Source organism: Ranitomeya imitator, chromosome 8, assembly GCF_032444005.1.
Source record: "Ranitomeya imitator isolate aRanImi1 chromosome 8, aRanImi1.pri, whole genome shotgun sequence".
Taxonomy (NCBI): Eukaryota; Metazoa; Chordata; class Amphibia; order Anura; family Dendrobatidae; genus Ranitomeya; species Ranitomeya imitator.
The window spans coordinates 43901834-43927547 of NC_091289.1; the positions used below are offsets into that span (position 1 = coordinate 43901834).

Below are 25714 nucleotides of genomic sequence, written 5' to 3' on the forward strand. Positions count from 1 at the left end.
GTTATGGCTGGCAATCAGGCAACACAGCGTGCAGTAATCAGCGCACATACAGAGATCTGGCAATAACCAAAAACAATAGGACGAGCTCTGAGACGTGGAATCTCTGTAGACTGCAGTACCTGATCTATCCTCACACAACTATAAGCAGCAGTGGATTGCGCCTATCACTACCTATGCAACTCGGCACTGCCTGAGGAGCTGACTAGCCTGAAGATAGAAATACAAGCCTGACTTACCTCAGAGAAATACCCCAAAGGAATAGGCAGCCCCCCACATATAATGACTGTTAGCAAGATGAAAAGACAAACGTAGGAATGAAATAGATTCAGCAAAGTGAGGCCCGATATTCTAGACAGAGCGAGGATAGCAAAGAGAACTATGCAGTCTACAAAAAACCCTAAAACGAAAACCACGCAAAGGGGCAAAAAGACCCACCGTGCCGAACTAACAGCACGGCGGTGCACCCCTTTGCGTCTCAGAGCTTCCAGCAAAAGTTAATAGCAAGCTGGACAGAAAAAACAGAAAACAAACTAGAAGCACTTATCTAGCAGAGCAGCAGGCCCAAGGAAAGATGCAGTAGCTCAGATTCAACACTGGAACATTGACAAGGAGCAAGGAAGACAGACTCAGGTGGAGCTAAATAGCAAGGCAGCCAACGAGCTCACCAAAACACCTGAGGGAGGAAGCCCAGAGACTGCAATACCACTTGTGACCACAGAAGTGAACTCAGCCACAGAATTCACAACAGTACCCCCCCCTTGAGGAGGGGTCACCGAACCCTCACCAGAACCCCCAGGCCGACCAGGATGAGCCATATGAAAGGCACGAACAAGATCTGGGGCATGGACATCAGAGGCAAAAACCCAGGAATTATCTTCCTGAGCATAACCCTTCCATTTGACCAGATACTGGAGTTTCCGTCTAGAGACACGAGAATCCAAAATCTTCTCTACAATATACTCCAATTCCCCCTCCACCAAAACAGGGGCAGGAGGCTCCACAGATGGAACCATAGGTGCCACGTATCTCCTCAACAACGACCTATGGAATACATTATGTATGGACAAGGAGTCTGGGAGGGTCAGACGAAAAGACACCGGATTGAGAATCTCAGAAATCCTATACGGACCAATAAAACGAGGTTTAAATTTAGGAGAGGAAACCTTCATAGGAATATGACGAGAAGATAACCAAACCAGATCCCCAACACGAAGTCGGGGTCCCACACGGCGTCTGCGATTAGCGAAAAGCTGAGCCTTCTCCTGGGACAAGGTCAAATTGTCCACTACCTGAGTCCAGATCTGCTGCAACCTGTCCACCACAGAATCCACACCAGGACAGTCCGAAGACTCAACCTGTCCTGAAGAGAAACGAGGATGGAACCCAGAATTGCAGAAAAATGGAGAGACCAAGGTAGCCGAGCTGGCCCGATTATTAAGGGCGAACTCAGCCAACGGCAAAAATGACACCCAATCATCCTGGTCAGCGGAAACAAAACATCTCAGATATGTTTCCAAGGTCTGATTGGTTCGTTCGGTCTGGCCATTAGTCTGAGGATGGAAGGCCGAGGAGAAAGATAGGTCAATGCCCATCCTACCACAAAAGGCTCGCCAGAACCTCGAGACAAACTGGGAACCTCTGTCAGAAACAATATTCTCAGGAATGCCATGCAAACGAACCACATGCTGGAAGAACAAAGGCACCAAATCAGAGGAGGAAGGCAATTTAACCAAGGGCACCAGATGGACCATTTTAGAAAAGCGATCACAGACCACCCAAATGACTGACATTTTTTGAGAAACGGGAAGGTCAGAAATGAAATCCATCGAAATATGTGTCCAAGGCCTCTTCGGGACCGGCAAGGGCAAAAGCAACCCACTGGCACGTGAACAGCAGGGCTTAGCCCTAGCACAAATTCCACAGGACTGCACAAAAGCACGCACATCCCGTGACAGAGACGGCCACCAGAAGGATCTAGCAACCAACTCCCTGGTACCAAAGATTCCTGGATGACCGGCCAGCACCGAACAATGAAGTTCAGAGATAACTTTACTAGTCCACCTATCAGGGACGAACAGTTTCTCGGCCGGACAACGATCAGGTTTATTAGCCTGAAATTTCTGCAACACTCTCCGCAAATCAGGGGAGATGGCAGACACAATGACTCCTTCCTTGAGGATACTCGCCGGCTCAGATAACCCCGGAGAGTCGGGCACAAAACTCCTAGACAGAGCATCCGCCTTCACATTTTTAGAGCCCGGAAGGTATGAAATCACAAAATCAAAACGAGCAAAAAACAACGACCAACGGGCCTGTCTAGGATTCAAGCGCTTGGCAGACTCAAGATAAGTAAGGTTCTTATGATCAGTCAAAACCACCACGCGATGCTTAGCACCCTCAAGCCAATGACGCCACTCCTCGAATGCCCACTTCATGGCCAGCAACTCTCGGTTGCCCACATCATAATTACGCTCAGCAGCAGAAAATTTCCTGGAAAAGAAAGCACATGGTTTGAACACTGAGCAACCAGAACCTCTCTGTGACAAAACTGCCCCTGCACCAATCTCAGAAGCATCAACCTCGACCTGGAACGGAAGAGAAACATCAGGTTGACACAACACAGGGGCACAGCAAAAACGACGCTTCAACTCCTGAAAAGCTTCCACGGCAGCAGAAGACCAATTAACCAAATCAGCACCATTCTTGGTCAAATCGGTCAATGGTCTGGCAATGCTAGAAAAATTACAGATGAAGCGACGATAAAAATTAGCAAAGCCCAGGAATTTCTGCAGACTTTTTAGAGATGTCGGCTGAGTCCAATCCTGGATGGCCTGAACCTTAACCGGATCCATCTCGATAGTAGAAGGGGAAAAGATGAACCCCAAAAATGAAACTTTCTGCACACCGAAGAGACACTTTGATCCCTTCACGAACAAGGAATTAGCACGCAGTACCTGGAAAACCATTCTGACTTGCTTCACATGAGACTCCCAATCATCCGAGAAGATCAAAATGTCATCCAAGTAAACAATCAGGAATTTATCCAGATACTCACGGAAAATGTCATGCATAAAAGACTGAAAAACAGATGGAGCATTAGCAAGTCCGAACGGCATCACCAGATACTCAAAATGACCCTCGGGCGTATTAAATGCCGTTTTCCATTCATCTCCCTGCCTGATTCTCACCAGATTATACGCACCACGAAGATCAATCTTAGTAAACCAACTAGCCCCCTTAATCCGAGCAAACAAGTCAGAAATCAATGGCAAGGGATACTGAAACTTAACAGTGATCTTATTAAGAAAGCGGTAATCAATACACGGTCTTAGCGAACCATCCTTCTTGGCTACAAAAAAGAACCCTGCTCCCAATGGTGACGACGATGGGCGAATATGTCCCTTCTCCAGGGACTCCTTCACATAACTGCGCATAGCGGTGTGTTCAGGTACGGACAAATTAAATAAACGACCCTTAGGGAATTTACTACCAGGAATCAAATCGATAGCACAATCACAATTCCTATGCGGAGGTAGGGCATCAGACTTGGACTCTTCAAATACATCCTGAAAGTCCGACAAGAACTCTGGGATGTCAGAAGGAATGGATGACGAAATAGACAAAAATGGAACATCACCATGTACTCCCTGACAACCCCAGCTGGTTACCGACATAGAGTTCCAATCCAATACTGGATTATGGGTTTGCAGCCATGGCAACCCCAACACGACCACATCATGCAAATTATGCAGTACCAGAAAGCGAATAACTTCCTGATGTGCAGGAGCCATGCACATGGTCAGCTGGGCCCAGTACTGAGGCTTATTCTTGGCCAAAGGTGTAGCATCAATTCCTCTCAACGGAATAGAACACCGCAAAGGCTCCAAGAAAAATCCACAACGTTTAGCATAATCCAAATCCATCAGATTCAGGGCAGCGCCTGAATCCACAAACGCCATGACAGAATACGATGACAAAGAGCACATTAAGGTAATGGACAAAAGGAATTTGGACTGTACAGTACCAATAACGGCAGAGCTATCGAACCGCCTAGTGCGTTTAGGACAATTAGAAATAGCATGAGTAGAATCACCACAATAGAAACACAGTCTGTTCAGACGTCTGTGTTCTTGCCGTTCTACTTTAGTCATAGTCCTGTCGCACTGCATAGGCTCAAATTTACTCTCAGACAATACCGCCAGATGGTGCACAGATTTACGCTCGCGCAAGCGACGACCGATCTGAATGGCCAAGGACATAGACTCATTCAAACCAGCAGGCATAGGAAATCCCACCATTACATCCTTAAGAGCTTCAGAGAGACCCTTTCTGAACAAAGCCGCTAGTGCAGATTCATTCCACAGAGTGAGTACTGACCACTTCCTAAATTTCTGACAATATACTTCTACATCATCCTGACCCTGGCATAAAGCCAGCAGATTTTTCTCAGCCTGATCCACTGAATTAGGCTCATCGTAAAGCAATCCCAGCGCCTGGAAAAATGCATCAACATTACTCAATGCAGAATCTCCTGGTGCAAGAGAAAACGCCCAGTCCTGTGGGTCGCCGCACAAAAAAGAAATAATAATCAAAACCTGTTGAATAGGATTACCAGAAGAATGAGGTTTCAAGGCCAAAAATAGCTTACAATTATTTCTGAAGCTCAGGAACTTAGTTCTGTCACCAAAAAACAAATCAGGAATCGGAATTCTTGGTTCTAGCATCGATTTCTGATCAATAGTATCTTGAATCTTTTGTACATTTACAACGAGATTATCCATTGAGGAGCACAGAGCCTGAATATCCATGTCCACAGCTGTGTCCTGAAGCACTCTAATGTCTAGGGGAAAAAAAAGACTGAAGACAGAGCTAAGAAAAAAAAATGATGTCAGGATTTCTTTTTTCCCTCTATTGGGAATCATTGGTATGGCTCCTTGTACTGTTAAGCTGGCAATCAGGCAACACAGCGTGCAGTAATCAGCGCACATACAGAGATCTGGCAATAACCAAAAACAATAGGACGAGCTCTGAGACGTGGAATCTCTGTAGACTGCAGTACCTGATCTATCCTCACACAACTATAAGCAGCAGTGGATTGCGCCTATCACTACCTATGCAACTCGGCACTGCCTGAGGAGCTGACTAGCCTGAAGATAGAAATACAAGCCTGACTTACCTCAGAGAAATACCCCAAAGGAATAGGCAGCCCCCCACATATAATGACTGTTAGCAAGATGAAAAGACAAACGTAGGAATGAAATAGATTCAGCAAAGTGAGGCCCGATATTCTAGACAGAGCGAGGATAGCAAAGAGAACTATGCAGTCTACAAAAAACCCTAAAACGAAAACCACGCAAAGGGGCAAAAAGACCCACCGTGCCGAACTAACAGCACGGCGGTGCACCCCTTTGCTTCTCAGAGCTTCCAGCAAAAGTTAATAGCAAGCTGGACAGAAAAAACAGAAAACAAACTAGAAGCACTTATCTAGCAGAGCAGCAGGCCCAAGGAAAGATGCAGTAGCTCAGATCCAACACTGGAACATTGACAAGGAGCAAGGAAGACAGACTCAGGTGGAGCTAAATAGCAAGGCAGCCAACGAGCTCACCAAAACACCTGAGGGAGGAAGCCCAGAGACTGCAATACCACTTGTGACCACAGAAGTGAACTCAGCCACAGAATTCACAACACTAATGCCAACCCTAACCCTAATACGAACCCTAATCCAAACCCTAACCCTAATCCCAGCTCTAACCCTAACTTTAGCCCCAACCCTAGCCCTAACTTTAGCCCCAACCCTAACCCTAGCCCTAGGGCTACTTTCACACTTGCGTCGTTTGGCATTCCGTCGCAATCCGTCGTTTTGGACAAGAAACGGATCCTGCAAATGTGCCCGCAGGATGCGTTTTTTGCCCATAGACTTGTATTGCCGACGGATCGTGACGGATGGCCACACGTCGCGTCCGTCGTGCACTGGATCAGTTGTGTTTTGGCGGAGCGTCGGCACAAAAAAACGTTCAATGAAACGTTTTTTTGTACGTCGCATCCGCCATTTCTGACCGCGCATGCGTGGCCGTAACTCCGCCCCCTCCTCCCCAGGACATAGATTGGGCAGCGGATGTGTTGAAAAACTACAGCTGCTGCCCACGTTGTGCACAATTTTCACAACGTGCGTCGGTATGTCGGGCCGACGCATTGCGACGGCCCCGTACCGACGTAAGTGTGAAAGAAGCCTAACCCTAAGTTTAGCCCCAACCCTAACCCTAAATTTAGCCCCAACCCTAACCCATAATTTAGCCCCAACCCTAGCCCTACCCCTAACCTAACCCTACCCCTACCCCTAACCTAACCCTACCCCTAACCCTACCCCTACCCCTAACCTAACCCTAACCTAACCCTACCCCTAACCCTAACCCTAACCTAACCCTACCCCTAACCTAACCCTACCCCTAACCTAACCCTACCCCTAACCCTACCCCTAACCCTACCCCTAACCTAACCCTAACCTAACCCTACCCCTAACCCTAACCCTACCCCTAACCCTACCCCTAACCCTAACCTAACCCTACCCCTAACCCTACCCCTAACCTAACCCTACCCCTAACCTAACCCTAACCCTAACCCTACCCCTAACCTAACCCTAACCTAACCCTACCCCTAACCCTAACCCTACCCCTAACCCTACCCCTAATTTTAGCCCCAACTGCTGTTCTCCTGCCGGCCGGCAGATGGAGACAGATGGCGGGCGCACTGGGCATGCGTCCGCCATGTTCTGCTGCCGGCGGCCAGGAGGAGCAGCAAGAGGATCCAGGGACCTAGGTGAGTATGCTAGGGTCCCCGAATCCCCCTATTTCTCTGTCCTCTGATGTGCGATCACATCAGAGGACAGAGAATTACACTTTACTTTTTTTTTTTTTTTTTTGCGGTCGCCGGTAAACAGTTAATTACCGGCGATCGCAAAACAGGGGTCGGTAATACCGACCCCGATCGTGCTCTTTGGGGTCTCGGCTACCCCCGGCAGCCGAGACCCCAAAGACTCTCCCGGTGCCGGCCGGCGGGCGCACTGCGCATGCGCCCGCCATTTTGAAGATGGCGGCGCCCACCGGGAGACACGAGGAGCATCGGGGGAGCTAGGTGAGTATTGGGGGGCCTCCTGGGACCCCTTTTCTCTGTCCTCCGATGTGCGATCACATCGGAGGACAGAGAAATTAAAAAGAGATCGCTTTTTTTTTTTTTTTTTGCGATCGCCGGTAAACGGTTAATTACCGGCGATCGCAAATGCGGGGTGGGTTAAAAACCCCCCGAATCATGTTCTCTGGGGTCTCGGCTACCCTCGGCAGCCGAGACCCCGGAGAAAATCGACCTCTGGGGGGCGCTATGGACTTTTTCCACAGCGCCGTTAATTAACGGCGCTGTGGTTTAAGTACCCTTAGCGGCCGCCGTTAAAAGGCGTATCGGCGGTCGCTAAGGGGTTAATACTTTTGACTGCATGTGTCACTTACTCAGTTACAGGTAATGGTTTTCTCTGCTGCAGAACTACCAGTTTTCTGAACTCTGAGCTCGGTATAACCCTGCTGACACCACTGATTGGCAGCGTTCTGCGTACACTGTGCATAGGCATAAAGCTGCCAATCAGTACTGGGGGAGGGGTTAAATAGAGTTCATGAATATGGAGGACTACATGGCAGCAGGTTTACTAGTCTACTAGTGATCATCTGCTAATAAAACAGTGTTTTTATCAAAATGACAGCAAGCAGCCTAGTAAGTTACACATAATTGGAGTCACGGTCTTGACACCTATATTATGCTGATCTCAGATTAGGTAGCAAGAACCTGTGGACAGATTTCCTTTAAAGGTAATCTGTCACCCCCTGGGAGGTATATGACCTACTAATATGGGCATACAGGTGATAGAAATGTTACACTAGTCCTACCCGTATGCCTCATATTAATGGTCTTGTTGTTGAGAAATCTTACATTCTTTCCTTATGCTAATGATTTCTTCCAGGCTCCGGGGCGCGCGGTGCTGGAAGAAATCCCTGCCTCCTATCTTCATTGTAATACAGTACTACTCCCCGAACATACAAATCAGTTTTGGCGCCAGATCCCGCGCCCGCGCCCTGCACTCCCTCCACAACATGCAATTTTTCCCTTTAGGGCTCATTTCCACTTGTGATAGACAAATCGGTCCGTAATCTGGACCGAAAAAAGGGATGACAAGTATGCGTTTGTCATGCGTTTGCGATGCGAGTTCAATGCGATTTTGTAATCGCACCATCCGTTTTACATCCGTATGCAATCCTTTTTTTTCTCTGCAACTAATTTTATACAGTCATTTACAGGACTCTTTACAGTGTTCTATGCCACAGAATGGTAAGGTATCCGTAAAAAACGGATGGAATACGGATGTTCCGTATGCCATGCGTTTTTTTTATCGCACCCATTGACTTGCACTGGTGAGTCTCGTCCGAGACTCGCAGCAAATCGCAGCATGCTGCGATTTTTTTTCTCAGTCCGACTTCGGCTGAGAAAAAAAATCGCAAATGAAAAGACACCTATTGAATAACATTGGTCCGAGTGCAATCCGATTTTTTATCGGATTGCACTCGTCCGTTTTACTCGCAAGTGGAAATGAGCCCTTAGACTGAAATGCAGCAGTGTTTCAGAAAAAGCTTACATTGAAAAGCCAGCCAGGGACTATGTGTCTTGGCTGACTAGTCCGATGCTGATCCTTGGCAGTTTTTCCTTGCCCCACATCTTAGGCTACTTTCACACTTCCGTCGTTTGGGCTACGTCGCAATGCATCGTTTTGGAGAAAAAAACGCATCCTGCAAAGTTGCCTGCAGGATGCGTTTTTTCTCCATAGACATGCATTGCGACGTATGGCCACGTCGCATCCGTCGTGCGAAGGATGCGTCGTGTTTTGGCGGACCGTCGGCACAAAAAAATGTTCAATGTAACGTTTTTTTGTGCGACGTGTCCGCCATTTTCGTGGCCGAAACTCTGCCCCCTCCTCCCCGCTTATCTGCACTGCTGCAATTTATGCTGCTGGTGGTAGCACGAATCAGCAGACAGGTTCCCTGTAACGTATTGATTATGTCATGAATGTTACTTCTGTACTAAATCTGCTGCAGAATAAAGCATGTTGGAATAAAATCTCTGCGTCATGTATCCCTCTCCATAAAAATAGTGCTTTCTATACCCCCTTTCATAGTCATTGCTTTGTACTTTGTTGCAAATATTCATGTAACAGCATCTGTAATGAAAATCTGCAACAAATACGGCATTTGTGAACGGTTTATATATGTTTCCAATTAATACATTTCGTTTTTTTCCTGATATAAGGCTTCCACATCTAAGATTATAAGGAAGCCTCTAACTCTGGGGATTCCAGCATGCGGCAAACACATTTCTCTAGACATTATAGCTCATTTAGAATACCCCAAAGGCTCAATTTCATAGCTTTAGTTGCTAAAACTAAGTACTGAAAAGTTTCAAAAGATATCAAGAGAAAATGAGAAAGTTACATTTTAGATCATTATTAACTGGCTAATAATATGTATTCTCCTCATGAGTAAGGAGCTGAGAAATCACCGGAAACAGGTATAATTTCCTGTAAGAGAAGCTCGGACACATCCACAGCCCCTCAACACAAGTGAGACTGGGGAACAGGAGACCGCAGAAATCAATGTGGATTTAGAGCTTCCTATTGGCAAATATATAAATATAACATAAATAAATGTCAACTAAATAATAACAAAAGCTCTCCATATTCATCACAGATCGACTGAATTTGGGTCATTCTATAGCTCAAATTGGCTAAATGGCAAACGCTCGGACACCCGCCCGCCTCGTATCATCTACAAGGAAAATATTTTCTTTTAAGTAACCTTGGCAAATCATAGGAGAAGCCGTATGTATGGACAGAAGAGGTAAACAGCATCCAGCGCCAGTGTCTTGTAAACAAATCAGTACAGATTAAAGGTTCATTCCAGGCAAAGCGGATACATTGTGTTATGCCTAGCGCAGGGTCTGAGGGATGGGTGCAAGGAAGGAAGCAGCATGAAATTGGGACAGGCTCCTTAAAGCCAACATGTCAGCACGATTTTGTCATATAAAGACATAGCTGTAATACTGATTACATTGAGACTTTTGGTTATGAATCTCCGGGTCCGGATGGCATACACCCACGAGTACTAAGAGAACTAAGTAATGTAATAGATAAACCATTATTTCTTATTTTTAGTGACTCTATAGCGACAGGGTCTGTTCCGCAGGACTGGCGCATAGCAAATGTGGTGCCAATATTCAAAAAGGGCTCTAAAAGTGAACCTGGAAATTATAGGCCAGTAAGTCTAACCTCTATTGTTGGTAAAATATTTGAAGGGTTTCTGAGGGATGTTATTCTGGATTATCTCAATGAGAATAACTGTTTAACTCCATATCAGCATGGGTTTATGAGAAATCGCTCCTGTCAAACCAATCTAATCAGTTTTTATGAAGAGGTAAGCTATAGGCTGGACCACGGTGAGTCATTGGACGTGGTATATCTCGATTTTTCCAAAGCGTTTGATACCGTGCCGCACAAGAGGTTGGTACACAAAATGAGAATGCTTGGTCTGGGGGAAATTGTGTGTAAATGGGTTAGTAACTGGCTTAGTGATAGAAAGCAGAGGGTGGTTATAAATGGTATAGTCTCTAACTGCGTCGCTGTGACCAGTGGGGTACCGCAGGGGTCAGTATTGGGACCTGTTCTCTTCAACATATTCATTAATGATCTGGTAGAAGGTTTACACAGTAAAATATCGATATTTGCAGATGATACAAAACTATGTAAAGCAGTTAATACAAGAGAAGATAGTATTCTGCTACAGATGGCTCTGGATAAGTTGGAAACTTGGGCTGAAAGGTGGCAGATGAGGTTTAACAATGATAAATGTAAGGTTATACACATGGGAAGAAGGAATCAATATCACCATTACACACTGAATGGGAAACCACTGGGTAAATCTGACAGGGAGAAGGACTTGGGGATCCTTGTTAATGATAAACTTACCTGGAGCAGCCAGTGCCAGGCAGCAGCTGCCAAGGCAAACAGGATCATGGGGTGCATTAAAAGAGGTCTGGATACACATGATGAGAGCATTATACTGCCTCTGTACAAATCCCTAGTTAGACCGCACATGGAGTACTGTGTCCAGTTTTGGGCACCGGTGCTCAGGAAGGATATAATGGAACTAGAGAGAGTACAAAGGAGGGCAACACAATTAATAAAGGGGATGGGAGAACTACAATACCCAGATAGATTAGCGAAATTAGGATTATTTAGTCTAGAAAAAAGACGACTGAGGGGCGATCTAATAACCATGTATAAGTATATAAGGGGACAATACAAATATCTCGCTGAGGATCTGTTTATACCAAGGAAGGTGACGGGCACAAGGGGGCATTCTTTGCGTCTGGAGGAGAGAAGCTTTTTCCACCAACATAGAATAGGATTCTTTACTGTTAGGGCAGTGAGAATCTGGAATTGCTTGCCTGAGGAGGTGGTGATGGCGAACTCAGTCGAGGGGTTCAAGAGAGGCCTGGATGTCTTCCTGGAGCAGAACAATATTGTATCATACAATTATTAGGTTCTGTAGAAGGACGTAGATCTGGGGATTTATTATGATGGAATATAGGCTGAACTGGATGGACAAATGTCTTTTTTCGGCCTTACTAACTATGTTACTATGTTACTTTGAGGTTTTTCTTTAATCGCCATTTAAAGTTTTCTGCTGCTTAGATTTCGGTGCACAGGGGCCGGACTGTGCACTGGGTCTATGATTCTCTGGCCCCTCTGCCTACCTCTGGTCTGTGAATGACCGTCCTCCTCTGTAGGAAATCTCAGTAGTGACCGGTCATTCACAGACCGGAGGGGCCGGGAAATCACAGACAGGAAGGAGAAAACCCAGTGCACAGTCCGGCCCCTGTGCACTGAAACCTAATTAGCACAAAACTTCACATGGTTATTAAAGAAGATCAAGAAAGCGGATTTGTTCACCGAAGGTATCAATTTAATCTTTGTTAAAGCCATGTTTACATTACAAAATCGTGTTGACAGGTTTTATTTAACTGCAGGCATCTAGTTTGGGAAGAACTGAAGAATGGGGAGAAGTCATCTGGGTGGGTGACTGCTGGCTTCTCCCCACCTGGCTCAGATAAATTGACATTTCTCTCCTGAAATACGAATAGGGTCATATCTAGCCATGCTGGTCAGGGACTAGTCAGAGCCTACCTGATGACTGTTCTCCTCTTTCCTGACTCCTTTGCAGCATTTCAGAATTAGGGCTCTTTTCAAACGTCAGTCCAATCTTGGATGACAATCGATGGACTGGCTGTAGTATCCAGACCCCGAGCGTGACAGCTTTATCTATTTCTATGAGGCTGTCACACTCAGGGTCGGGGCCAGTTTATGTATTGTGATCCCAGATCGGTCCGATAATCACGGACGCCTTATAGAGCCCTAAGGCTATGTGCACACGTCCGGAATTGCCGCGGAAATTTCAGTGGCAATTCCGCAACTCCCTGCCGCGGGAAATACACGTGTTGAATTGGCATGCGTTTTCCCGCTAAACACTAGCGTTTTACAAGCGTAATTAGCCTGCAGAAGGCTAACCTTTTCCAAGCGATCTTTAGCATCGCTTGGAAAACTGATTGACAGGCTGGTCACACTTGTCAAGCATAGTGTTTGACAAGTGTGACCAACCTTTTATTATTGATGCTGCCTATGCAGCATCAATAGTAAAATGATATAATGTTAAAAATAATAAAAAAAGAACAAAAAATCGTGATATTCTCACCTTCCGGCGGCCCCTGCAGCCTTCCCGCTCCTCGCGATGCTCCCGTTCCCAATAATGCCTCGCAGCAATAACCCCAGATGACGTAGCATCACGCGAGAAAACTACGTCAACACAGGTCATTGTCGCAAGGCATTACTGGGAACGGGAGCATCGCGAGGAGCGGGAAGGCTGCAGGGACCGCCGAAAGGTGAGAATATCACGATTTTTTATTTTAATTCTTTTTTTTTTTACAGGTATATGGTGTCCAGTCCGTGGAGGAGAGTCTCCTCTCCTCCACCCTGGGTACCAACCGCACATGATCCGCTTACTTCCCGCATGGTGGGCATACCCCCATGTGGGAAATAAGCGGACCAATGGATTCTTATGTGTGCGGAATCCCCGCAATTCCGCACAAAGAATGAACATGCTGCGTTTTTTTCCGAAATGCAATTCCGCTGCAGAAAAAAATGCAACATGTGCACAAAAAATGCGGAATGCATTCTAATAATATGATGCTTAATGTAAACTTATTTTTAGCGGTTTTATCGCATTTTTATAGCGGAAAACCACCAAAAAAAAGTGAAAAATCCTGAACGTGTGCACACAGCCTCAATCATAAATGTTTGTAAAGTCTGTCCCAGTTTTATGCTGCCCATGGTGTGAGCAGCATGAATCCCCTGAAAGATTCCCTTTAAAGCCCTTATCATGCGTCTAAGGCCGGTTTCACACGTGAGTGTCTCCGGTACGTGAGGTGACAGTTTCCTCACGTAACGGAGACACTGACTCACGTAGACATATTAAAATGAATGTGTCTCTGCAGATGTCAGCGTATTTTCATGGACCGTGTGTCCGTTTGCAAAACACGGAGACATTTCAGTGTTCGTGGGAGCGCACGTATCACACGGACCCATTAAAGTCAATGGGTCCGTGTAAACATGTACCACACATGTATGCTGTCCGTGTCCCATCCGTGTGCTGTCCGTGTGCGTTTTTCCTGTCATAGGGTTAAAATTGTAAAAATTGTTGCAATACACGGACACGGACAGCACACGGATGGCACACGGACAGCACACAGACAGCACACGGACCCTAAAAACGTACTCACGGACATCACACGGATCCCACACGGATGGCCTACATGAGCACACGGACACACGGACACGGATAACTCCGGTACCGTTTTCTCCGGTACCGGAATTATCTGGATGTGTGAGACTGGCCTAAGGCCGGTTTCACACATCAGTGTCTCCGGTATGTGTGGTGACAGTTTCCTCACGTACCGGAGACACTGACACACGTAGACACATTAAAATGAATGTGTCTCTGCAGATGTTAGCGTGTTTTCACGGACCGTGTGTCCGTGTGCAAAACATGGAGACAGGTCAGTGTTCGTGGGAGCACACGGATCTCATGGACCCATTACAGTCAATGGGTGCGTGTAAACACGTACCGCACACGGATGCCATCCGTGTGCAGTCCGTGTGCGTTTTTTAATTCATAAGGTTAAAATGGAAAAAAATGTTTCAAAAAACAAACACGGACAGCACACTGACGGCACACGGACAGCACACGGACGAGAAAAACGGACACATATCTCACATATCTCATACCTTCCGATGATCTGTCACGTCCCACGATGTAAATCCATCTGAAGGGGTTAAAAAAAATTTACAGGCAGGAGCTCTGCTATAATGCAGCTGTGCTCCTGGCTGTAAAACCCCAGCGAATGAATGTAAAGTAGGTCAATGAGCTGTAGTTACCGTCATTCGCGGTGATGCGCCCTCTGCTGGATGTCCTTCGAGTGTGGGAAAAAAATCTGAAAAGTTCCCAGGCTCGAGTTCATATGAGGACAACCACCAGAGGGCACATCACCGCGACTGAAGGTAACTACAGGTCATTGACCTACTTTACATTCATTTGCTGGGGTTTTACAGCCAGGAGCACAGCTGCATTAGCAGAGCTCCTGCCTGTAAATAAATTTAACCTCTTCAGATAGATTTACATCGTGGGACGTGACAGATCATCGGAAGGTATGTGATATTGTTGTTTTTTTATTTTTCCTTTGTTACAGAGCGAGGTTTTTCAGGTGGATTACAAGGATAATAAAATATTCCAACAACCTGTGTTTTTATTTCATTAAAAGACTTTGTAATAATGTGTTTGTGTTTTTTTTTAACCATTTCAGACTATTGGATTAATAATAGATAGGTGTCATAATTGACGCCTCTCCATTATTAATCTGGCTTAAGGTACCGTCACACTTTAGCGACGCTGCAGCGATACCGACAACGATCCGGATCGCTGCAGCGTCGCTGTGTGGTCGCTGGGGAGCTGTCACACAGACCGCTCTCCAGCGACCAACGAACAGGGGAAAGACTTCGGCATCGTTGAAACTGTCTTCAACGATGCCGAAGTCCCTGGGTAACCAGGGTAAACATCGGGTTACTAAGCGCAGGGCCGTGCTTAGTAACCCGATGTTTACCCTGGTTACCATCGTTAAAGTAAAAAAAACAAACGCTACATACTTACCTACCGCTGTCTGTCCCCGGCGCTGGGCTTCTCTGCTCAGGCTGTCAGCACAGCGGCCGGAAAGCAGAGCGGTGACGTCACCGCTGTGCTCTGCTTTCCGGCTGCCCGTCGCTCACAGCCAGAGCAGAGAAGCCCAGCGCCGGGGACAGACAGCGGTAGGTAAGTATGTAGCGTTTGTTTCTTTTACTTTAACGATGGTAACCAGGGTAAACATCGGGTTACTAAGCGCGGCCCTGCCCTTAGTAACCCAATGTTTACCCTGGTTACCAGCGAAGACATCGCTGAATCGGCGTCACACACGCCGATTCAGCGATGTCAGCGGGACCTGAACGATCAAAAAATGGCCCAGGCCATTCCGACACGAGCAGCGATCTCACAGCAAGGGCCTGATCGCTGGTACGTGTCACACATAGCGAGATCGCTACTGAGATCGCTGTTGCGTCACAAAACTTGTGACTCAGCAGCGATCTCGCTAGCAATGTCGCTATGTGTGACGGGGCCTTATATGTCACCTTACAATAGCAAGGTGACATTAACACTTCATTACCCCATATCCCACCGCTACACGGGAATGGGAAGAGAGTGGCCAAGTGCCAGAATAGGCGCATCTTCCAGATGTGCCTTTTCTGGGGTGGCTGGGGGCAAATGTTTTTAGCCAGGGGGGGCCAATAACTGTGGACCATCTCCAGGCTATTAATATCTGCCCTCAGTCACTGGCTTTATTACTCTGGTGGAGAAAATTGCGTGGGAGCCCACGCCAATTTTTTACGCCTTTTAATCCTTTAATTTAATAGAGCGCCCAAATTTTGCACATACACACTACTAACAGTAGTGTGTAATATGCAAAAAAAATGGGGATATGAGATGGTTTACTGTATGTAAACCATGTCTCATATCATGTCGGGTTTGGGAAGGAGATAGCAAAAGCCGGCAATTGAATTACCGGCTTTTCAGCTATCTCGCGCTGTATGAAATATAAATATATATATATAGGTGTCTCCCTGACATATATATATATATATATATATATATACCTATTCTATGTGTCCACATTTATTCTACCTATTCTACTGTAAGCTGTCAGTGTGATTTTACTGTACACCGCACTGAATTGCCGGCTTTTCTCTCTAACACCGCTGCGTATTTCTCGCAAGTCACACTGTTGGTCCGTGTGTAATCCGTATTTTTCTGGCCCCCATAGACTTTCATTGGCGGATTTTTTGCGCAATACGGTGACAAACGCAGCAAGCTGCGATTTTCTACGGCCGTAGAAGACCGTATAATACGGATCAGTAAAATACGGCTGATAAGAGCAGGGGCATAGAGAAGCATTGTACCGTATGCAATCCGTATTTTCAGCACCTCTCTTACGTCAGTAAAACACGGTAGTGTGACGCCGGCCTTATATCGTTCAGATGTCAATTCAGAAAAAAATGAAGAACAAGAATCCAATCTGACATCTTAGAAGCTTTTCACATTACAATTGAGAAAGTGAAGTCCTAATTAGATATTTCAAACTCGCATGTACCCCAGGAATATAGTGTTACTGCCTGTTAGCATCCAGGCTGTGATCAGTATGAGGCTGCCGTCACACTATCAGTATTTGGTCAGTATTTTACATCAGTATTTGTAGCCAAAACCAGGAGTGGGTGATAAATACAGAAGTGGTGCATATGTTTCTATTATACTTTTCCTCTATTTGTTCCAATCCTGGTTTTGGCTACAAATACTGATGTAAAATACTGACCAAATACTGCTAGTGTGATGGCAGCCTTAGAGAGGGGAAGACTTAGTTGCTGACAGGAGCGCTGGCCTTGTTGGTCCCTTCTTTTTGCAAATGGTTGGCAAGGCCCTGCAGAGTGCCATCAGCAGAGAACCTGTTACACATTGGATCACAGTCACCTGATTTTGATGGGACTGACTGACCATCTGATGTTTATGGAGATCTCCCCACTCTCCCCAGACATTGTCATCTGGAATTTTAATGCCCAATTCTTTTCTTTTCAGAGAAGATAAATCGCTGCTAGAAATGTCTGCTGAGCTGTGTGTATGGGGCAGTTGGGTGAGATAGCTGGCGGCTATCTAATGTGTATGGGGCAGTCGGGTGAGATAGCTGGCAGCTATCTAATGTGTATGGGGCAGTTGGGTGAGATAGCTGGCGGCTATCTAATGTGTATGGGGCAGTTGGGTGAGAAAGCTGGCGGCTATCTAATGTGTATGGGGCAGTTGGGTGAAATAGCTGGCAGCTATCTAATGTGTATGGGGCAGTCGGGTGAGATAGCTGGCAGCTATCTAATGTGTATTGGGCAGTTGGGTGAGATAGCTGGCGGCTATCTAATGTGTATTGGGCAGTTGGGTGAGAAAGCTGGCGGCTATCTAATGTGTATTGGGCAGTTGGGTGAGATAGCTGGCGGCTATCTAATGTGTATTGGGCAGTTGGGTGAGATAGCTGGCGGCTATCTAATGTGTATTGGGCAGTTGGGTGAGATAGCTGGTGGCTATCTAATGTGTATGGGGCAGTCGGGTGAGATAGCTGGCGGCTATCTAATGTGTATTGGGCAGTTGGGTGAGATAGCTGGCGGCTATCTAATGTGTATTGGGCAGTTGGGTGAGATAGCTGGCGGTTATCTAATGTGTATTGGGCAGTTGGGTGAGATAGCTGGTGGCTATCTAATGTGTATGGGGCAGTTGGGTGAGATAGCTGGCGGTTATCTAAGGTGTATTGGGAAGTTGGGTGACATAGCTGGCAGCTATCTAATGTGTATGGGGCAGTTGGGTGAGATAGCTGGCGGCTATCTAATGTGTATGGGGCAGTCGGGTGAGATAGCTGGTGGCTATCTAATGTGTATTGGGCAGTTGGGTGAGATAGCTGGCGGCTATCTAATGTGTATTGGGCAGTTGGGTGAGATAGCTGGTGGTTATCTAATGTGTATTGGGCAGTTGGGTGAGATAGCTGGCGGTTATCTAAGGTGTATTGGGAAGTTGGGTGACATAGCTGGCAGCTATCTAATGTGTATGGGGCAGTTAGGTGACATAGCTGGCAGCTATCTAATGTGTATGGGGCAGTCGGGTGAGATAGCTGGTGGCTATCTAATGTGTATGGGGCAGTCGGGTGAGATAGCTGGCGGCTATCTAATGTGTATTGGGCAGTTGGGTGAGATAGCTGGCGGCTATCTAATGTGTATTGGGCAGTTGGGTGAGATAGCTGGCGGTTATCTAATGTGTATTGGGCAGTTGGGTGAGATAGCTGGTGGCTATCTAATGTGTATGGGGCAGTTGGGCGAGATAGCTGGCGGTTATCTAAGGTGTTTTGGGAAGTTGGGTGACATAGCTGGCAGCTATCTAATGTGTATGGGGCAGTCGGGTGAGATAGCTGGCAGCTATCTAATGTGTATGGGGCAGTTGGGTGAGATAGCTGGCGGTTATCTAATGTGTATGGGGCAGTTAGGTGACATAGCTGGCAGCTATCTAATGTGTATGGGGCAGTCGGGTGAGATAGCTCGCGGCTATCTAATGTGTATTGGGCAGTTGGGTGAGATAGCTGGCGGCTATCTAATGTGTATTGGGCAGTTGGGTGAGATAGCTGGCAGCTATCTAATGTGTATTGGGCAGTTGGGTGAGATAGCTGGCGGCTATCTAATGTGTATTGGGCAGTTGGGTGAGATAGCTGGCGGCTATCTAATGTGTATGGTGCAGTTGGGTGAGATAGCTGGCGGCTATCTAATGTGTATGGGGCAGTTGGGTGAGATAGCTGGCAGTTATCTAATGTGTATGGGGCAGTTAGGTGACATAGCTGGCAGCTATCTAATGTGTATGGGGCAGTTGGGTGAGATAGCTGGTGGTTATCTAAGGTGTATTGGTCAGTTGGGTGAGATAGCTGGCAGCTATCTAATGTGTATGGTGCAGTCGGGTGAGATAGCTGGCGGCTATCTAATGTGTATGGGGCAGTCGGGTGAGATAGCTGGCGGCTATCCAATGTGTATGGAGCAGTCAGGTGAGATAGCTGGTGGCTATCTAATGTGTATGGGGCAGTCGGGTGAGATAGCTGGCGGCTATCTAATGTGTATGGGGCAGTCGGGTGAGATAGCTGGCGGCTATCCAATGTGTATGGGGCAGTCGGGTGAGATAGCTGGCGGCTATCCAATGTGTATGGGGCAGTCGGGTGAGATAGCTGGCGGCTATCTAATGTGTATGGGGCAGTCGGGTGCAATAGCTGGCGGCTATCTAATCTGTATGGGGCAGTCGGTTGAGATATGTATGGCCAGCCTGACAAGAGGTGGAGAAACAAGCAGAAGGTTCTGGAAATTGGGTGATGGAGAAACCAGTAATAGACCTTTCTGTCCGTAATGGCAAAATCCATCACATATTGGGAGGCTAATTTAGATTTTTGCCATGAAGCCTCCTCTCTTCCATGTACTCTGCTGTTCTATACTATGCACATCATATCTTTATATGTTTCTTTCCTTTGGGGCTGGTATTTCTTTGTGTTCTTATTTATATATAAATAAAAAACACAACATGGAAAAATCTTGTATTCCTCTCTTCACCGCTGGTCCCTACAGAAGTCCTGGAAGATGCTGACATATCCTCAATGCCTGAGACTCGCAATCTTTTTCTCCTAGAGTTTTATATGTTTGAAAACAGCGAGTTTTTCCTCCTCAGCTTTCCCTGTGACTGCCAAGTTAAAATGAAATATCAGCCACACACAACAATGGAGCCTTCAGCGTCACAGCCAAACGATACTCGGCTGTAGAAATGGCTGGGTATAATAATCCCATAATAATCCCAATTCTCAATGAATTAATGTGAAGTCCAGAAATGCTGCACGTCACAGATCTATATACTGCACATATAGATTAGCCTCTGTCAGATGCCACAACTCCAGGGAGCACTTTATATTCTGTCTCACTTGATAAATTGTATGATTTTAGCTATAAATGAGAGGATAATGGGATCATTAGAAATAAGCACCAGGAAACCTTTAACCCTCAGCGATCTGTAATCCAGCAGAATCCTCACAGCTGACATGTTTACTGTGAAATTAATTACGCAGATTATTACTCTCATCATGTTCTGTGTGTTTTTATATCATTAGAATATGAGGATTTCTTATGAGAGTATTTAGCTATGTATTTAGAGTGCAAGCTCTGCGACAGACACCGGCTCCATTCTCATATATGTAAATGACCGGGGTGTGTAGAGTAGTAAGTAAATGGTTTTACTGACTGAAAAATATGTGTGTGTGTATGTGTGCATATGTGTGTGTATCTATATGTAAATTATATATATGTGTGTGCATATATATGTATATGTGTGTTTATATGTATACATGAGTGTGTGCTTATATATGTGTGTGTATATTTATATACATATATGTGTGTGTGTATATATATTGTATATGTGTGTATATATATGTATATATGTGTGTGTGTGATGTGTGTGTATATACTGTATATATGTGTGTGTGTGTGATGGGTGTGTGTGTATGTGTGTGTATATACTGTATACAGGTCCTTCTCAAAAAATTAGCATATAGTGTTAAATTTCATTATTTACCATAATGTAATGATTACAATTAAACTTTCATATATTATAGATTCATTATCCACCAACTGAAATTTGTCAGGTCTTTTATTGTTTTAATACTGATGATTTTGGCATACAACTCCTGATAACCCAAAAAACCTGTCTCAATAAATTAGCATATCAAGAAAAGGTTCTCTAAACGACCTATTACCCTAATCTTCTGAATCAACTAATTAACTCTAAACACATGCAAAAGATACCTGAGGCTTTTATAAACTCCCTGCCTGGTTCATTACTCAAAACCCCCATCATGGGTAAGACTAGCGACCTGACAGATGTCAAGAAGGCCATCATTGACACCCTCAAGCAAGAGGGTAAGACCCAGAAAGAAATTTCTCAACAAATAGGCTGTTCCCAGAGTGCTGTATCAAGGCACCTCAATGGTAAGTCTGTTGGAAGGAAACAATGTGGCAGAAAACGCTGTACAACGAGAAGAGGAGACCGGACCCTGAGGAAGATTGTGGAGAAGGACCGATTCCAGACCTTGGGGAACCTGAGGAAGCAGTGGACTGAGTCTGGTGTGGAAACATCCAGAGCCACCGTGCACAGGCGTGTGCAGGAAATGGGCTACAGGTGCCGCATTCCCCAGGTAAAGCCACTTTTGAACCATAAACAGCGGCAGAGGCGCCTGACCTGGGCTACAGAGAAGCAGCACTGGACTGTTGCTAAGTGGTCCCAAGTACTTTTTTCTGATGAAAGCAAATTTTGCATGTCATTCGGAAATCAAGGTGCCAGAGTCTGGAGGAAGACTGGGGAGAAGGAAATGCCAAAATGCCTGAAGTCCAGTGTCAAGTACCCACAGTCAGTGATGGTGTGGGGTGCCATGTCAGCTGCTGGTGTTGGTCCACTGTGTTTCATCAAGGGCAGGGTCAATGCAGCTAGCTATCAGGAGATTTTGGAGCACTTCATGCTTCCATCGGCTGAAATGCTTTATGGAGATGAAGATTTCATTTTTCAGCACGACCTGGCACCTGCTCACAGTGCCAAAACCACTGGTAAATGGTTTACTGACCATGGTATTACTGTGCTCAATTGGCCTGCCAACTCTCCTGACCTGAACCCCATAGAGAATCTGTGGGATATTGTGAAGAGAAAGTTGAGAGACGCAAGACCCAACACTCTGGATGAGCTTAAGGCCGCTATTGAAGCATCCTGGGCCTCCATAACATCTCAGCAGTGTCACAGGCTGATTGCCTCCATGCCACGCCGCATTGAAGCAGTCATTTCTGCCAAAGGATTCCCGACCAAGTATTGAGTGCATAACTGAACATTATTATTTGTTGGTTTTTTTGTTTGTTATTAAAAAACACTTTTATTTGATTGGATGGGTGAAATATGCTAATTTATTGAGACAGGTTTTTTGGGTTATCAGGAGTTGTATGCCAAAATCATCAGTATTAAAACAATAAAAGACCTGACAAATTTCAGTTGGTGGATAATGAATCTATAATATATGAAAGTTTAATTGTAATCATTACATTATGGTAAATAATGAAATTTAACACTATATGCTAATTTTTTGAGAAGGACCTGTATATGTGTGTGTGTGCATATGTGTGTCTATATATACTGTATATATGTGAATGTGCCTATATAATATATATATGTGTGTATGTGTGTGTGCATATATATGTATATGTGTGTTTATATGTATACATGAGTGTGTGTTTATATATGTGTGTGTATATTTATATATATATACGTATATGCGTGTCTTTGTATATATATATATTGTATATGTATGTGTGTATATATATGTATATATGTGTGTGATGTGTGTGTGTGTATATACTGTATATATGTGTGTGTGTCTATATATACTGTATATATGTGTATGTGTCTATATAATATATATATGTGTATGTATATACTGTATGTTTATACTTATTCGTGTGTATATAAATATATATATGTATAAATATGTGTGTGGTGTGTGTGTGTATATAATGTGCGTCTATATGTATACAGTATATATAGTATTTTCCATGTGCCATTTCTTTGCCAGGACCGAGCTCCCTCTGTCATCATTCTTGGCAGGCTGGTGATATGCACTAGATCCAACCTCTGTATATAGCTGATACCAAGAACATATCGATCCATTAAAGGATAATGAGAGTGACAAAATTAATACCAATATTCCCCTGTGATTATGAAGAACATACATGTGTAGACCCCGAGGCATGGAGACGTCATTATTCATTAATATGTGGCAATATATAATATGCAATAAGTCTGAGGAGAAAAATTAGAAAATTCTTAAAAATTCTCTTTCAGAAACAGCTGGTAGCGGCGCTGACAGGAACGTGACATACAAAGCGCCATATTCTCGTATACAGCATGGCGGTATACGCTGAGACCGCCCGCTTTTCCATACTAGATTTTCAGTGAGAGATTATCACTTGCACCATATATCCTCTGCCAAGACCACCCTAGCAGACCGCTTATCCGGCACCTTCGTGTGCTCTGTAGTGTCCACATGCCAATTTTTACCACAAACACAATGGTGGACGTAAACTCCATTCTAACCCCCTCAGGAGAGGCTGTGTTGTAGACTGTAAGGGAATGTTCACACACAGTTTTTGTATATGAGGCTTTTTTTTTTGTTTCAGTGGTCAAATCTGGAGCATTTTCACGTAGTAACGCCTCAAGAATTAACATGTGGCTCTAATTTTCCTCACAGAAATAAACCGCGTTCACTGTAGCCTTGATTTCCCTTTGAGATACATAGGAAGCTTTCCTTACAGAATAGTCAAAACTGTTTTAATGTAGATTTTGCAGTGGAATCTGCTTCAAAATTCCATTAAAAAACCCCCGTGGGCGAACATACCCCTAAGGCTGTGTGCACACGTTGCTGTTTTTTCAAAAAATTTTTTGCGTTTTTCCCAAAAAAAAAAAGCATACAATAAGCATCCCATCATTTAGAATGAATTCCGCATGTTTTATGCACATGATGCGTTTTTTTCCCGCGAAAATAACGCATCGCGGTAAAAACCATTAATTTTGCATTTTTTTTTTGCGGATTTCCCACTACAAAATCCATTGGGAAATGTCCGGAAAAAAACGCATCACAAACGCGGCAAAAAAAAAACGCGGCAAAAACGCATGCAGATTTCTTGCAGAAAATTTCAGGTTTTTCTCAGGAATTTTCTGCGAGAAATCCTGAACGTGTGCACATAGCCTAACTGGTATCTGACAAGTGACCTAGTAACGCCTGCCCCCGACTGAGCCTGTAGCTCCACACCTCACATTAGCACATGATCTGCCCACTGAGGGCAGCACCCCCTGGTGGTAAATATTGGAACTACAGCATTCAGCAACAGGTGTGTGACAGCGCCCCCTGGCGTCCTCCCCATTACCTGTCGTTCTCCTGGATGGCGCTGAGGCAGGCGGTGGCGGCGGGCGGCTGGTGCAGCCTGCAGCTGGCCAGGTGCTTGTGGTGCTCCTCCTGCAGGCAGGCTTTCTCATTGTACAGGCTGCTCACTTGCTCCTCCAGTTCATCAATCCTCTTTTTCTGCTTCTCCAGAAGCTCCTGCTGGGTCTCAATGATTTTGTTGAGCTCCTTCAGGTATTCTGCCGCCCGACATGGACTTTCTGCAGGGGGCTCCATGCTGGGCGACCTCAGCCCCCGGGACACATGCCTGTGTAGAGGATGTCAGTCACTGCTGCGATGGCACTGAGCCTGAATGCCGGTGCAGGAGGAACTCCTCACATCCCCGGCGCCGTGCACGGTGCTCCCGGGTGCAGGCACCGTCTCTCCGCCATTGCCGGTGCCCGGTGAGCGCTGTGGCCCCTGCCAGTGACTGGCGATGAATGGGAGAGACGCTGCTGGTGACTGGGAGTCGCTGGGATACTGTCCCCGGGATGATGGAGCTAAGGGCTGGGCTCATTAGCTGGGGGCTGGGAGATGAGGAAGGAGGGAGAGATGTGAGGCTGCTCGGGTCCGCTCCCCTCACTGCTGGCGGCACACACCGACCTCCTGTGCTACCTGCTGCTGCACCGGCTACAGGGGGCAATGCCAGGATGTGCCCACCTGTGCCGGCGGCAGGGAGAGCAACCAGTCACTGGGGTAGAGAAAGGCAGCCTGCGTGCCCTTGTACTAATACTGCCACACTGTGCACAAATAATACACCGCCATACACTCCCCAAATAAAAGGATTGGGACGCCGGCGCATTACATCTACAGGGCATTTTATGACATCCCCATCTAAATCCGTAGAGGTTAAAGTGAACCTGCCAGCTGATCTATGCTGCCTAAACTGTGGCTAGCTTGTGTGGGCCCCTGACTGTACGATCACAGCAGTGTATGGTTGCCCTAGTCATACTTTTCATAGTCGCCAGGGACTGAGCCGCACGGGGGAACTAGTCACACAGACTGGTCGGTGCCTTCTTCCCGTCTGCGGCGCTGACAGTGACTGACAAGTGTCTGCCTTTATGGGCGTATAGTCATTGTCAGCGGGTGGGGAGAAGCCACCGAGGACCCGCCTGTACAACTAGTTAATAGCGCCGCTCGATCTCCGGTAGTTCTCTGATAGGCTACGTTCACATTAGCGCTCTGCCGGGCTGCGTCGGGCGCATGACGCATGCGTCATGCGCCCCTATATTTAACATGGGGGCGCATGGACATGCGTTTGCATGCATTTTGCGATGCATGCGTCTTTTTTGCCGCAAGCGTTAGGGCGCAGAGGACGCAGCAAGATGCATTTTTTTTGAGTCCAAAATCCGGCAAAAAAAGGACGCATGCGTCGCAAAACTATGCGTCTTGCATGCGTTCTTGTTTGCGT

The 25714-nt window shown here is 45.9% G+C and overlaps 1 protein-coding gene across 2 annotated transcripts in view; it reads right to left on the reverse strand.

Annotated features, from left to right (window-relative positions):
• Positions 1-24944, reverse strand: part of IQSEC1 (IQ motif and Sec7 domain ArfGEF 1) — an 816093-nt gene extending 791149 nt beyond the window's left edge. The window contains exon 1 of one of the 2 annotated variants that reach the window (XM_069736797.1): positions 24290-24789. In XM_069736797.1, coding sequence (XP_069592898.1) covers positions 24290-24540 — 251 coding nt within the window. In that variant the 5' untranslated portion in view covers positions 24541-24789. Of the gene's footprint in view, positions 1-24289 lie in introns of both variants that reach the window. The other variant, XM_069736804.1, reaches the window with a different exon arrangement.
• Between the last annotated feature and the right edge of the window lie 770 nt (positions 24945-25714).